General features: G+C 33.6%; 2 protein-coding genes and 1 pseudogene across 2 annotated transcripts; 2 read left to right on the top strand and 1 right to left on the bottom strand.

The window, feature by feature from the left end:
• Positions 1-1,895: 1,895 nt before the first annotated feature.
• On the top strand, positions 1,896-3,775 carry LOC145609511 (oil body-associated protein 1A pseudogene; annotated as a pseudogene).
• A 1,961-nt stretch (positions 3,776-5,736) lies between these two features.
• LOC145608812 (uncharacterized) lies at positions 5,737-7,909 on the top strand. The gene is made up of 2 exons (XM_081664407.1): positions 5,737-6,248; positions 7,353-7,909. Exons 1-2 carry the CDS (start codon positions 6,126-6,128, stop codon positions 7,665-7,667), a joined length of 438 nt encoding a protein of 145 aa, XP_081520533.1. The 5' UTR covers positions 5,737-6,125; the 3' UTR covers positions 7,668-7,909.
• Positions 7,910-9,023: 1,114 nt separating this feature from the next.
• Positions 9,024-13,879, bottom strand: LOC145606700 (uncharacterized). Its single transcript, XM_081662523.1, has 10 exons — positions 13,460-13,879; positions 12,532-12,691; positions 11,956-12,017; positions 11,528-11,687; positions 11,320-11,440; positions 10,788-10,869; positions 10,584-10,684; positions 9,793-9,871; positions 9,650-9,700; positions 9,024-9,371 (listed from the first exon to the last, which is right to left on the bottom strand). The coding sequence occupies exons 1-10, from the start codon at positions 13,751-13,753 to the stop codon at positions 9,288-9,290; spliced, it is 1,194 nt and encodes a 397-aa protein (XP_081518649.1). The 5' UTR covers positions 13,754-13,879; the 3' UTR covers positions 9,024-9,287.
• Positions 13,880-14,255: the final 376 nt, after the last annotated feature.

Below are 14,255 nucleotides of genomic sequence, written 5' to 3'. Positions count from 1 at the left end.
CAACAAAGTCCAAAACCGGCCCAATATATTGGACTTCAATAATCCAATTCAAGGCCCAACCAAAAGGTAACATAATATTTTATTGAGTTTTCTATATAGTAACCCTGTTATTTTCACTAGTCTACGTTGTGCCCCAACATATATCACTTTCCACATTGTAACCTCAATACACATTTTGTTTCCATACGGTAACCTTGCCGTTAAAAATTCCGTTAGAAGGGGCCGCTATCAATTTTTTAGTATTTTTTTATCCATTTGCGCGTTGAAAAATGTTCTGGTAAAGGTTTTGGGTGGTATCTTAGTCCTTAAGGGTCCAAATTGAGCTCACATTTGGCAAGAAAATAACGTAAGTGCCTCGTTTTGTGTATTAAAATGTAAACACGTAAATCAAGACATTTCTTAATAAGCAAAACGAGACACTTACGTTATTTTTTTGCCAAATCTAAGGTCAATTTGGATACTTAAGGGCTAAAACACCCCCCAAAACCTTTAACGAAACATTTTCCAACACGCAAGTCGATAAAAAAATACTAAAAATTGATAGTGGACCGTTCTAACGAAATTTATAACGGCAAGGTTACCGTATGGAAATTGAAAACAAAATGTATATTGTGGTTACAATGTGGAAAGTGATATATGTTGGGACACAATGTAGAAAAGTGAAAATAACAGGGCTATTATATAGAAAAACCCTATTTCATTTTTTTTTTGACGGTGGAGTTTGTAGAAAAATTTGGCCCATTTGATTTTTTACGATCTCGGCAATAGCAATAAGAGGTTTGTGGGAACAATTTAGAGGTTTGTGAAATTGTGAACAAATCTCTTGTTGTTGGTTGAGGTTTGTTATGGAGAGGTTTGTGTAGACAAACCTGTTTGTACTTGCTTAGTTGGCAAAAAATATTTAAGCTTTTTTTTTTCTTTACTTTTGGTTTGGATGAATTTAATGAGTTGTATTGATAGTGGGTTCCCTACATAAATCTGTATATAGGTTTATCTATTATTGACGAAAGGTTTATTAGAGCAACTCCAATGGTTGTAGCTAGGGACTTACTTGCAATTTTAAATAGTCCCTAGCTACTAGCTTGACCATTGGAGCCAAAATATGTAATTAGCTTAATCAAGCAAATTAGCTTTGCCAAGCTAATTTGCTTGAAAAAAACTTGCCAAAAAGAAAATGTTAAAAGTCAATTAGTAATTAAGATAGAAATAATAAATTAATAATTTAAATAGTAAGCTAATAGCTAGTCATTGGGGATAAAACTAGCTACAAACATAATAATTAGCTTGAAAGCTTATGTGGCATGACAAGCTAATTTGACAATTGGCTTGCCATTGAAGTTGCTCTTAGGAAAGAGGTTTGTGTAATGATGACGTGTGAAGTGAACAAACCTCTTAAAGATTTGTTCTATTGTAGAAACACATTTGATCATTACTATTGTAAATTACATGATTTTATGCAAAATTAAGATAGTATGAAACTACGAACACAATTGAAATAAATTGTATTTATAGATAATCAAAACACGTGATCAAATATCGAAAGACAAATAGAGCAAACATTAAGAGACGAAAGGAGTATCTATGATGCTAATTAATCCGGGTAAGCTTTGGCTAAGTCATAAGTCATAAGAGCATATGGGTGGCAGATCCTAAGGAAATGGCGAATTCCCAAAGAAAATAAAAATAAGGCAAAGAAGCCACGTTATATCTAGATCTCATCTTAAGCATGTACGTGTAATGTTGCATGAAAATCCAAGTGTTGAATACAACCATCCTATTTCCCAAAAATATAAACACCTACCTTACTATAGTTTTGCCTTTGAACAAGAACACGTACAATAATAAGTTGATAAAAAATATACAAGTGTGAGGAAAAAAAGATACAACCATACAAGATGGCAACTCATCCGCTAGTTCCCGGCGAGCCGACTAAGACCAGCACCACCATGCTCGAAACCGCCACCGCCGCCGTTCAGAAGTTTGGCCCTATAAACGCCATCCACCAGCATCTCTGCGCGTAATTTTTTCTCTAATTTATTTATTTTTGCATTTTTTTTTTATTTTAACATGCACGATTTGACATTATGCTTACTAACTAACACGCAACGTAGTAGTACACATAATTTTACTTATAATTGTTTGCTAATGCGTTGATTCACTTGATTGTGAATATTTTTAGTTGTCTTCAATTAAAATTTAAAATATTATTCTGAAACATATTACGTATAGATATTGAAATGAGTCTAACAAAATCATACGTCGTTATATAATTTTCAGTTTGAGATCAACATGATTAATTAATTGATTATGAATTTTTTCCATAGAATAATCTTAGCTTAATGATTACTTCGTTTGAACTTTATTTTTTCCATAGAATAATCTTAGCTTAATAGATTTGATTAATTTATTTCCATGCAAATCCTTAATTACTTTTCCTAATTTCGATCTCAAAACATTGCCCTCTCTACAGGTTCCACTTCTACGGAAATGACATGACTCGTCAAGTAGAAGCGCACCACTTTTGCGGACACCAAAACGAAGAAATGCGTCAATGCTTGATCTACGACAGCCCCGAGGCCGATGCTCGCTTGATCGGTATCGAGTACGTCGTATCGGAGAATCTCTTCATGACGCTGCCTGATGCTGAGAAGCGGCTCTGGCATTCTCATGAGTACGAGGTTAAGAGCGGGGTTCTCTTCTTACCCGGGGTTCCGGGCGCTATGCAGCGCCCGGACCTCGCTAAGGTGGCTCAAACGTATGGGAAGACTATCCATTTTTGGCAGGTTGATCGCGGGGATAATCTCCCCTTAGGATTACCCCAAATTATGATGGCTTTAACTCGTGATGGACAACTCTATAGTCATCTTGCTTCAGGTAAATCTTACGAATCGGAGTTTTTCATTGCATGTTTCATAATAAACCGTAATTTGCTTTATTTAGATGTATAGGTAATTTAATGATGTATACAAGTTTGATGGATGACACATAATTTAACCATTATTGAAAAGGAAAAATGTTGTTTGTTAGATGTTGGCCTAGATATATAATATTAAAATGGTTTCCTTTGTCCTTATTTTGGGATTAAGGCTTTGATATTGTACGTTGTTAATGATACTCTCTCTGTTTCATAATGATGTTTCTGTTTTGTAAATTGATGCAAATTTTTACCCAACTTTGACCACAAATATTTTTAATCTCACACTAGCAAAATTATAAAAGTTAAATATTAATAATCTACTCACCGAGACGAATCAGACTAGATCCCACTTGACTATAATTATTCTTATAGATTCTCTCTTAAAAAGTCCAAGATTCCAAACAAGAACATTATTAATTATAAAAGTTAAATATTAATAATCTACTCACCGAGACGAATCAGACTAGATCCCACTTGACTATATTTATTCTTATAGATTCTTTCTTAAAAAAGTCCAAGATTCCAAACAAGAACATTATTGTGGAACGGAGGGAGTAACTTTTTTCTCATATACATTTGGAGTAAATAAAATTCCTAAATAAGGATTTCAAACTAACTAAATGCAATACACTTCTTGAATTATTCATGTGCTTAATTTTGCATTTCGATATAGATGTGGAGAAGAAGTACAATGTGAATTTTGAAAAAGAGAGAGAAAATCGCGCATACATGAAGGGGTTGGAGCACGGAATCCATCCCTTGGCAAACGCGGAAGGGAAAGGGCTAAGGACGGAGCTACGAGAGGTGGACTGCAATGGTGGTGCTGGAGCTCATTCTACTCCTAGAGTTTTTGTTTAAGCATAAATTAGTAGTGTTGATCATACTATCATAGATTAGTATGTACCAACTTTTTTATGCATATGTGTATGCTAGTGAACTTGGGTTGTTCGGATATATCTTTTTTTCAGTGTATTTTGTAATTTTATGTTTCATCTTATAAATGTTTGCAAGTAAATTACGGTATCAATCTAGCGCTTCAATTTTGTGTTTGATAATGTAATGTATATGGATAAGATCATGCATGATATGGGTTCCTACTCAAAAAAATCCATATGACCTCTTGAAAGTGGTGTACTCTTTAATTTGGAGATAGGCCTAATGTAATGCTTTGTCTTGTATATATGTTCTATATATTCAACTTATTCAAATAATATATAGTAAATATAATTTAAGTTTGACAAAAATTAAATAATTTTAACAAAAAAAATTTTTAAAAAAAAGTTTGATTATATACACCAACTATAATTTTTTTTTTTTCAAGGTAAAATAAAAGATCCTACAAAACTGGCATCTCTCGCAGGTTAAGCCAGCCTAGCTTTATAGGTCAACGCTTGAGAGTATAGGGGGAAGGTAAGGGAATTCCCTACTTCCAAGCAAATGTATATAGTTGGTGGATGGGAATCCAATTATAATTGCCGTAAACTATATGTAATGTGTAGTTGTATTTGTGTATGTACATCCATTATACTAGTAATTGTTGTGCACATCCATTATAATTGTTGTGCACTACATGTATGTGCTGCCGTTTTACCCGTGTAGACAAGACCTCCTGTAATCGATAAGTAGATATCATTGTCATATTTATGTCTCTTTCTTTCCAATTTGACAAATTAGATTATGAACTAGAAATATGCCATATAGGAATTTTTAGGATACTTTCTTATCGTGTAGGAGAGCATCCACACCTTTGTTCATCCTCCTCCTTTACCTTGACAAATATCACAATGCCTGCGTGCTACTTTTCGATCTTTCACGTTGTTGGATTCACTGAAACTTTTTTAAGCTATTAATTGAACCTAACTTGATAGATATGTTTTATAATCTATCATAACTCTTAATAAACTTTTATCATATGAGTTTGTCCAAACTATTTAAATTAAAAACTCATTAACCATAGGACTTAGCTAATTTAAACTATTAATAAACCCATTACATATTTCTCACCAGATAACTAACTTATTGTTTAAATAAATAATACTACCTCCGTTAATTATTATGTGTAACTTTGGAATTTTTATATCTCACATATATCATCTCAAAGTTGTACATAATGATTAAAGGAGGTAATAAATAAATAAAAAGAAGTTGTCATTTAACAATTTAACTATAAAGTGGTGATCACTAAGATTTTGATGTAATACTCCGTATAATAACAATAAATTATACTCAAAGTTAAAAAAAAAAAAGTCAAGTGTGTCAATTATTCCGAAACAAAGAGAGTACATATTACTTACTAGAAAGTATTCCATATGTTTATACATTTATACAATAATTTTTTTTTTCCGAGGAAACATTTAGGCCCTGTTTGATTCACCTTAATTTTGCTGAACTGAAATTATTTTTACTGAACTTAAATTATTTTTACTGATTTTCTATTATAATTCTTCTTTAAGAAAACTGAATTTTACTGAACTGAACTTATTTTTACTGAACTGAAATTAATTTTACTGAACTGAACTTATTTTTACTGAACTGAAATTATTTTTACTTAATATTATTTTTTTAAGGTGAATCAAACAGGGCCTTATACCATAAATTAGTATGAAACGGTTTCAGACTTCCGAGGTCGAAAAAATGGGGTAAACAAAATATGCTTTACACAATTACACGTAGCCAAAAACCCTTGTCGCGCATTGAGCCTTCAATCGAGAATTATCCCACTCAAGCTGAAGGCTTAGCTATCTTGAAGGCCTTACAACAGGTGGACTCGAGATATAACAACATCATAATAAAGTCAGATTGCTCCCAAGTCATTCAAGGTTTGATCGACCCGGCAGAAAGCTTGGAGGAACTAAGGAACATAATTAGAGATATTATTTTAGAAGCTAAGAAGAGAAAATTTGTGGTGTGTATTAAAGCAAGCAGAGGAGCTGTTTCCATGGCTCATACTCTAGCCACTAGATGCAGAAGGCTAGGCATGTAGTTGTTTTTATTTTCTACCGTTGCCTAAAAAAAAAAAAAAAAAAAAAATTACACGTAGCCAAAGAAAAGAAATTGGCCATTGACTAGAAAGTTAGTAAGTCTACTCACTCCCCAAAAAGCCCAAAACCAACTAATTGAAAAGGTTCAAACAAGAACAATACTTGTACAAAGTTGCACAATAAAAACCAATCTCAAAACTCCAAACTCCAATTGTAGAGAGAGAAAGATGGAAGGAAGTGAGGAGAAAAACAGTGTGAGTCTCGAAGATTTGAAGTTGAAAATGGCGGATTTTGCTAAGGAAAGAGATTGGGATCAATTTCATAGCCCAAGAAATCTCCTTTTAGCTTTGGTAATTTTCTTAAACCCCATTTTATTTTATGTTAAACCCTAGAAATTTCTACCAATTAAACCATGTTATCTGTTTCCTCTTATTTTTTGTTGTTGTATTTTTTAATTATGCGAGTTTTGTTACATTTGTTCTTGCTTTTTTTTTTTTTATAAATTATTCAATGTAGAATTATATTTTTCATTTGTACATTTATCAATTTTTTGTATTTTAAAGGGGAGCTTTCAGCAAAGTTTGTTACTTTTGCAATTTTCTGGGAAACCCAAAAGCTTTTTCTAGTCATAATAATTATTGGGTCTTTGAATTTTTCTTTAGCTTTTAAAAATAGAACCAACTTTTTGTTTTTTTGATTTTTCGAGAAATAATCATTTCAATAGTATTTCAAGGATTTTTTGAATGCCCATTTGAGTTAGATTTATTGGTTTTTCTGGGTTTTTGATTCTAAGATGAAAGGTGGAAAATTGAAGGAAAATACAAACAACTCCGAAAATGGCTAAATTTTGTGGTCCTTGTACTATAGTAGTAGTAGATGAACTGAGACAAAAGTACTCCTAGCTAATTGGTGTCTCATGCACATAATTACAATTTTTTTGTGGGAATTGAATTTGATTATAATGTTCAAAAAAAGATTTTTTTTATCATGTTTACAATCTAACACCTAGTAAATCGACATAGTCATCCTTTAATAATCAAGTAAACAAACGATTGATTGACGTCAGGCTCATTCGATAATTCAATAGCTAACTTGTTACCTAGGACTCTAGGAGGATTAAAATGCTTCAATTTTCCAAGAAACTATGCTAATTGACAAAACTATACCTTAATCAAGCAAGGAACAATTGATTGATGTGGGGCTTGTTCAATCCAAGGAATGTATTAGCTATATTGTGGGAAGATTTAGTTGCTTCTAATTTCAAGAAAAGATGTTAATTATGTTTGCTATCTAAATCTAACACCTAATAAATCAACAAAATTGTCCGCCAAACAAGTAAAGTAATATTAGACTTGTAATATTAGACTTGTTGTTTGTTCGATAAATTGATAGCTAACATGTTAGCTATTTCGCCTTACTCTTACTGATTAGTGTCGCCGTTGATTTTCTTTTAGGTTGGGGAAGTAGGAGAACTATCTGAGATATTTCAATGGAAAGGGGAGGTGCCAAGAGGATTACCAGGTTGGAAGGTAGAAGAAAAGCAACATTTAGGAGAAGAGCTATCTGATGTGCTACTATACCTTGTAAGACTCTCTGATATTTGTGGGGTTGATCTTGGTAAAGCTGCCCTTAGAAAGCTTGAGCTTAATGCCCTTAAATACCCAATTAACCTCGCTAAGGGCTCTTCGAAGAAGCTTAATTACAACAACAATAACAACAACACTGTTGATAACCCTGTTGATAAAAAGCACAAGCTTAATGAATCTTAATTAAGCTTATTTGACTAGGTCACCTTTTATCATCTGTCATTTTCAGTAATATGCCTTTTAATTTTTAGATTTTAGACTGACCCCCCCAAAATTATGTTTTCCCCTTTTGATCTTTTTGGGGTGGATGGACCTGCCTTTTGGGGTTTTTAGATCTTACTATGAATCTTGTGTATAAATTCTATGATCTAATTGTAATTCAACGATTGCTTTATGAGTAATTATTCTCATGGTTATCCTTTTTACCATTTTGAGCTATTTGTTTGTGTAGCGTGATTATTGCCTTAGTGGTAATTTGCTCGTCAGTTACTTGGGTTAATCCCTATCAGGGTTAGACTTGAACGAGTTTGCCTTGAACTTTACTTGGTATAACAGGTCTATTTGTGCTTGGCTCATAAAAGGGCATTCCAACTTTTGTCTATTTTGCGTTCTATTATCATTGTATTTCAACATTAAACAAATGGCCATAGTGAAAGTTTCCTAAATGCTTATAGAGTTATAGGAATTACAAACTAAGTACTGTATTATTATACATTTAGCTTTAGGAATTGCAAGCAAAGCTATTACTATTTCTTAGGCAGAAACTTGCAAATTGCTTGTAATTACTTGAGTTAGGCTGGAGCTCAAATCTTGTTGCAAGCTGAATTGTGCAAGGTGTTTCAAGCTTGAGCTTGAGTAATAGCTTTTCCAGTCGATCCAACTAGCCAAGTCAAGCTCGAGTATTGCTTGGCTCGTTGTGATCCCTAGCAAACACTCAAATGGCCCTGGGCTGTATTTCAAGTAAATGAACCCATGTACTAATGACAATATATATTAGTACAGTAATGTCAATCAGATTTACAGTGCAATTAACATACTCTTGACCCAAATTATAATACGAGTATTTTGACAAAAGGGTGTTTAATCTGTGCATGAACACAATCTGGGGTGGTGTGTGATAAAATCCTTCACACACTAAGAATTCTAAGGTGATCAAATTAACTTTGCCTTGTGCTGAGTCGACAAATTGTGGGCTTGTAGCCGTTGTAGGTTTATTTTAGCATGTGGCATTGTGAGACCAAATCTTTCCAGGTATCGACATATAGATACTCAAACTTGTATTGATCATGCTCTCAATCATTTTATCTAAACCAAATGCTACGTAGCTTTCACTAGTGTAGGCCACATAGATCTTAGCCATTGTTGAAGAGTACAATAATACATGAATGAAGTAACCTTACGAACTTAAACACGAGCCATGATAACCCAATCTTAAAGATGGACAAAATCATTTCACCCTATAGGTTTTTCTTCCCAAAGACGCCCCTTTATATTTAGACAAGATTTGCACGGGAAAGATAACAGTTAAAAGAAAAAAGAAAAGAAAAGAAAAAAGAAAACATTTGTTGATGTTTTAGACCTTTTAGTATATGAATTACAATCTCTCTTTCTCCCTTTTGGCTTCCCTTCATTTTCTGGCATGACATAACACACCGTCTATACCAATTAACCATATAAGATCAATAAATACATTAACATATTTGGCCGGGAAGGATCTATAGGTGCAAAAACTATTAAATATGTTGCTCATATCTGTACTGTACACTGGTAGAGACATAGCGAGAAAATTGTTGACACTTGAAATCATGGAACACGTTCAAGAACCCGCTGTAATGCTTTTTTGATACCTTCCTGATCAAGAGATGTAGTCATCTGTATTTCCTGAACCTGTAAAAGAAAAGAAAAAAGCTATAACATACAATTGAGCAGTGATCAGATGATGAGAAGTATTGCACTAGTGGAGTGTGGCTGGGTGAGAAGAAGTGACACCGATAGTCTGATAGGCTGATAGGCCATGCACGGTGCAGGTATGCTTGAGTTCATGCACAGACAAGTTTTTATAGTTATATGGCAAATTTAGAGGTATGGGAGTCTGCTGTCTGAATTTCATTATATTGCTGGGATAAACCTATTTGGGAAGGAGATAAAGATGTGAAACCACATACCTGTCTTCCAGCACGAGCAAGTAAGATGTACTGGTTGTCAATTGCTGGTGCCTGTCAAATGACATTGAGAAGTTCAAGGCTCAGACAATGGCATGAAAGACGGCAGCTAAGCACTTAGATTAGTTGACAGAAAATACACTAACATTAGAAAGCCAGATCTGGAGATCTTGTGAAACAACCCGTTTCTCAAAGCCTTGCCGTCTGATTCTGACCTCACTTATACTGCACAAAAAAAGTAATTCTTGAAGGACAGTAACATAATAGTCGCAAATTCAGCAGAATGAACTCATGATGTGCAAAGACACCCAAGTAAACTAGAAAAAATTAAAACTACAAATGCAGGTGCTACCAAAGTTTTAAACTAGTGAAAGCTTGAGAATTGGAGTATATTGTATTTTTATGTTTATAAATCAAATTAACAGCTGATCTTTGTGTTTCATATGGATCAAAAGCCAGCTGATGTAACCTTTAATTTATGATTGGAGGACCAATCAGCCAGTGATTATTAAGTAGCAGTATAAAGTGTAGTAAGACACTTTCACTATCTAAATTAAGGGGAAAAAAAATGAGCAACATACTAAGTAATTATGATGCTTAGTGGATACCGTCTACTCGTCAGAGTGTTAAGACACTATTCATTAATCAAACTTGGCAACTCGAGCAAAGTTTCCTTTATTTCGGTCCAAAATGAAGTGCCAACTGCCAAGTGTCCATACTCATGCGTGACATAGGGTTTAGGATTTAACACGGGTATTTGAGATGAAATGAAAAGTCTAAAGTTCTTAACATAGCAGCAATAAGTGAAATATTTGCACATTATAGAAAATGGACAGGGTGACCGGGGGGGGGGGGGGGGGGGGGGGGAGGATGCGGATGTTGTCTCACGCATTAACACTTATTGAGAGAAAAAAGAGCTAGGATTGGAAAGCAATACCCCTCTTCCTCTAGCAACTCCTTAAAAATTTCTTCAAGCCCTGGAAGTGGCTGAATATCAAAGCTTTCACTTGTGCTTGTTGAGCCAGGACTTGTTCCATCCTGTTTCAAAATACAGATTGAACTTTTTACTTAAAAATCAGAAGGGGGCAAACTTGTTCCTTTAATGAATGAAAAAATGATTTGAAGTGATCATAACTCGTACCTGAGGAATTACTTTGTCCAAGGTCTCGAACAATGGATCTTCCTCCAGTTGTCTGATTGACAATGTAATCCTTGATTTCTCCCTGCATTAACCTTCTATGAGAACGGAGCTATACAGTGGAAGTACCCGAAATATCATGCAAACCAAAGAGAAAAAAAGCAAGACTTTCATTCAACATGAACAATCACTACCACCCAAGGCAAATTTAACTAATCACTACCACCAAAATTAGGCAACAATACTAATGACAAGTCAAGACTAGTAGGTAAAGTTTTTTGGAAGACCAGAGAAGACATTTTTATGAAATATGGTACAAAAGGGAAAAAAAAAAATGGGAATGAGGTTCACAGACAAGTTTTGTCAAAGCAACCTAACCAATGTCGAACATAAGTCTTCTCCTCCAGATAAACAGCCACAGAACATGGAGATGCCAAATAAAATTACTACAAAGATTATCAAATTCTAGTAAGCCACTGTCCAAGCTCCTAGATGACATTATTAGCATATTGTTATATACTTTAGTAATTTTTACCTGTCAATGTTAACAATTTTTACTCTTACAACATCACCCACTCTTAATACATCCCTGACATCTTGAACATAATCCCATGAGACTTCCGAAACATGTACTAAGCCAGTAAGATGGTATTTTCCTGCATAATATAAGTTGTGTACATCAGGATGCCAAAAAATACCATGAAAAAAAATCACAGTAACATAAGGTTCAAGCATATATATACCATCAGGGAAGCGCAGATTGAGAAAGGCCCCATAGTCCTCAACCACACCGACTCTTGCCTCAAAGATATCCCCTTCTTTGATTTTCTCAGAGTACTTTGACCAAGTGGCCTCCTTCTCAGAGAATATCAATTTCTTGCTATCTTCATCTACCTCAATCACCTATTCCAACAACGGCAGATAAAAGTTTGATAACATATCCTAAGAGGGTTTGAAAACAAAAACTATTCTTATATGGCAAAATAAGCCAGTTCAAAACATTATGATAGAAACAATCCATAAGTTTGGTAGGCAAGATTCAAGTTTTGAGGATCAATCTTTACTCCGGTATATTATGTGACAAGAGATGCACCCAAACTTTACTTGTGGCTTAAAAGGACAAGATCAGAAAACGCAAAGGTTTCCAGAATGAAATGCTTATATTAGTTACCTTCATGTAGATGACAGACCCAATAAGTCCTCTTGCAATCTGTTGTATTGTCTTATTTGGTTCTGCATCAAATGTAAGCCATCAGCAATATGATTACTGAAAGTAACCATATTTGTGAAAAATTCAACATGGCAACCAAAATCATGCTTTTTAACAATGTGAAAGTGTTTTGAGTAAACAACAGGATGACAAACTGACAACAATAAGTTACTATAGACCATTTTTTTATTTTGTTCATGGCTTTCTTGCAAGATTGGTAGCATGGATCAACTATAGACTATTTTATTGATTCAGATGTAACAGATATCGTTGTTATGAACTAGGGAGAAATTTCACCAGTTACATAATAAAACTGATAACAAGCACAATATAATAGTGAAAGGTTGATAAAATTCTACAGTATGAGTAGCCAACAAAAGAGAAATACCAGACTGGAAGTTATCCAAACTATGATAAATCAAAGAAAGATTCAATCACTTCATAATTCAAAGCAAAATTGATTAATGAATGAGTCAACACCCCATGTACAGAACAAAGGACAAAGCTAAACAGAATAGAACAAAGAAAGTGAAGTACCTTCACTAGAATATGATGGACTCAACTGCGGAAAAGGAAGAAACCCGACAAGCGAATAGAAACGAACTAACAAACCACCATTATTGAAACCTTCAACTCTTCCCTCGTAGATAGATCCAGTTTCTTTATACTTCTTAGCTGCTTCCCAGTCAGCAGGCCTCTATTTCTTCATAGCAATAGATGCATTAGCATATAGAAACAAAACAAGTATCCAACTCTAAATTAATTAATCACTCAAAAGAAACTTTAACATTAACATTCCTCAAAATAGACTCCAAGGGTAGGGACTCATCCCTACAAAATAGTGAAGTTTATACTTTGCCATAAACGAAAAGTAGTCTTTAATACACCATAACTCTTCTAAATTTATAGCATCACAATCAAAAATAGTGAAGTAAGTATTTAATACTCCATAACTCTTCTAAATATATACCATCACATCCAAAAGCCAAACAATGTTGAATATTTGAACTTCATTGGACATGAACAGTCAAAACAAGGAATCAACTAACATGGTTAACTTTAAATGCCATGTAAAATCTATCAATTCACAAAACTCAAGTACAAAAATCTACATTCTAAAACTCTTACAGTTCATTTTTTTTAGCTCTCAATAATCAAACCACAGCACCAACTTAAGCACACCATAATGCAATAATGCTACATATCATCTATAATATATCTTGGGCATCAATCGACTAATAATAATCGATCATTATTCAATAATCGAAAGCCAATAGCTAAGTTAAACAAACTGAAAGTGGGTACAAACTAAATTTGAAACTTAAATCAGCAAATTCATTGTAAAATTCAAAAACCCCACCAAAATAAAATTAAAAAGTTGCAATCTTTTCTATCAAATATCCACAACAAAAGCAAAAATTAGAACATAAATTGAGAAAAGCGGAAATAAAGTTATAAAACTCACCCGAATTGGACGAGGGGGTTCAAGAGACAAAGTAGAATCATCCAAATTTTCATCAATTTGAGCTTCAGAAGAAGCATTAGTTGGAGCAGCTTGAATTGGGTATCTATTAATTCCAGATTTACGGTACAAATTCAAGAGACTAACATTATTGTTATTAATATATGGTGTGAAATTATATGAAACATAAGATAAGGAACAAGAACTTGTAATTGAATCATTGGCTATATTTTGTGAATGAAAGCAAAGGTTTGTTAATGAGCCTACACCTAAAGATGATACATTTAAAATTGGCATTTCTTGAATATTTTTTTTCTGTTTTTGGGTTGGAAAAATTATAGATTTTCTGGGTTTATTGGGTTTGTGCCATTAGAGTGAGCTTGAATAGGGTCTATTTTTCTTTTTCTTTTTTTTTTTTTGGTGGTGATGAATAAAAAGATTAATGTCTAAAAGCTATGTGTCTTATTTGTGCCCACAAAAAATGGTGGTATTTGAGATATGGACCCATTATTTATGTGTCATGTATTTTATGTTTTAAGTGGATATAAAGATTAATATTGGGTTACCCAAATTTCTTGGGTGTAATTCTCTACTTCATGATCTATATTCAAAGTACTTCAATGTATTCATATGGTTATATGAACATATCCTAGATTCTTAGAGGAAAAATGGAAATAAATAATCCCACCTTTGTCCGAATTGAAAATAACAAACCCACCTTTTGATATTTACGAAACAAACCCACCTTTGTATATAATCTTCTTTTAATGAACCTTGACCTGTTGGTGACCGAGTTTAG

Source organism: Chenopodium album, chromosome 23 (assembly GCF_948465745.1).
Source record: "Chenopodium album chromosome 23, dcCheAlbu1.1, whole genome shotgun sequence".
Classification (NCBI taxonomy): Eukaryota; Viridiplantae; Streptophyta; class Magnoliopsida; order Caryophyllales; family Amaranthaceae; genus Chenopodium; species Chenopodium album.
Note: the sequence above shows the minus strand (reverse complement) of the source record. Positions and strands in the feature narration are given on the sequence as shown.

Excerpts from the sequence above, each read along its gene's own strand:
- LOC145608812 (XM_081664407.1), top strand. The coding sequence starts at position 6,126 with ATGGAAGGAAGTGAGGAGAAAAACAGTGTGAGTCTCGAAGATTTGAAG. Across the intron at positions 6,249-7,352 it reads GAAATCTCCTTTTAGCTTTG|GTTGGGGAAGTAGGAGAACT; the intron begins GTAATTTTCTTA and ends ATTTTCTTTTAG.
- LOC145606700 (XM_081662523.1), bottom strand. The coding sequence starts at position 13,753 with ATGCCAATTTTAAATGTATCATCTTTAGGTGTAGGCTCATTAACAAAC. Across the intron at positions 9,872-10,583 it reads GAGTTGCTAGAGGAAGAGGG|TATAAGTGAGGTCAGAATCA; the intron begins GTATTGCTTTCC and ends TTTTTTGTGCAG. Across the intron at positions 9,701-9,792 it reads TCCAGATCTGGCTTTCTAAT|GCACCAGCAATTGACAACCA; the intron begins GTTAGTGTATTT and ends GTCATTTGACAG.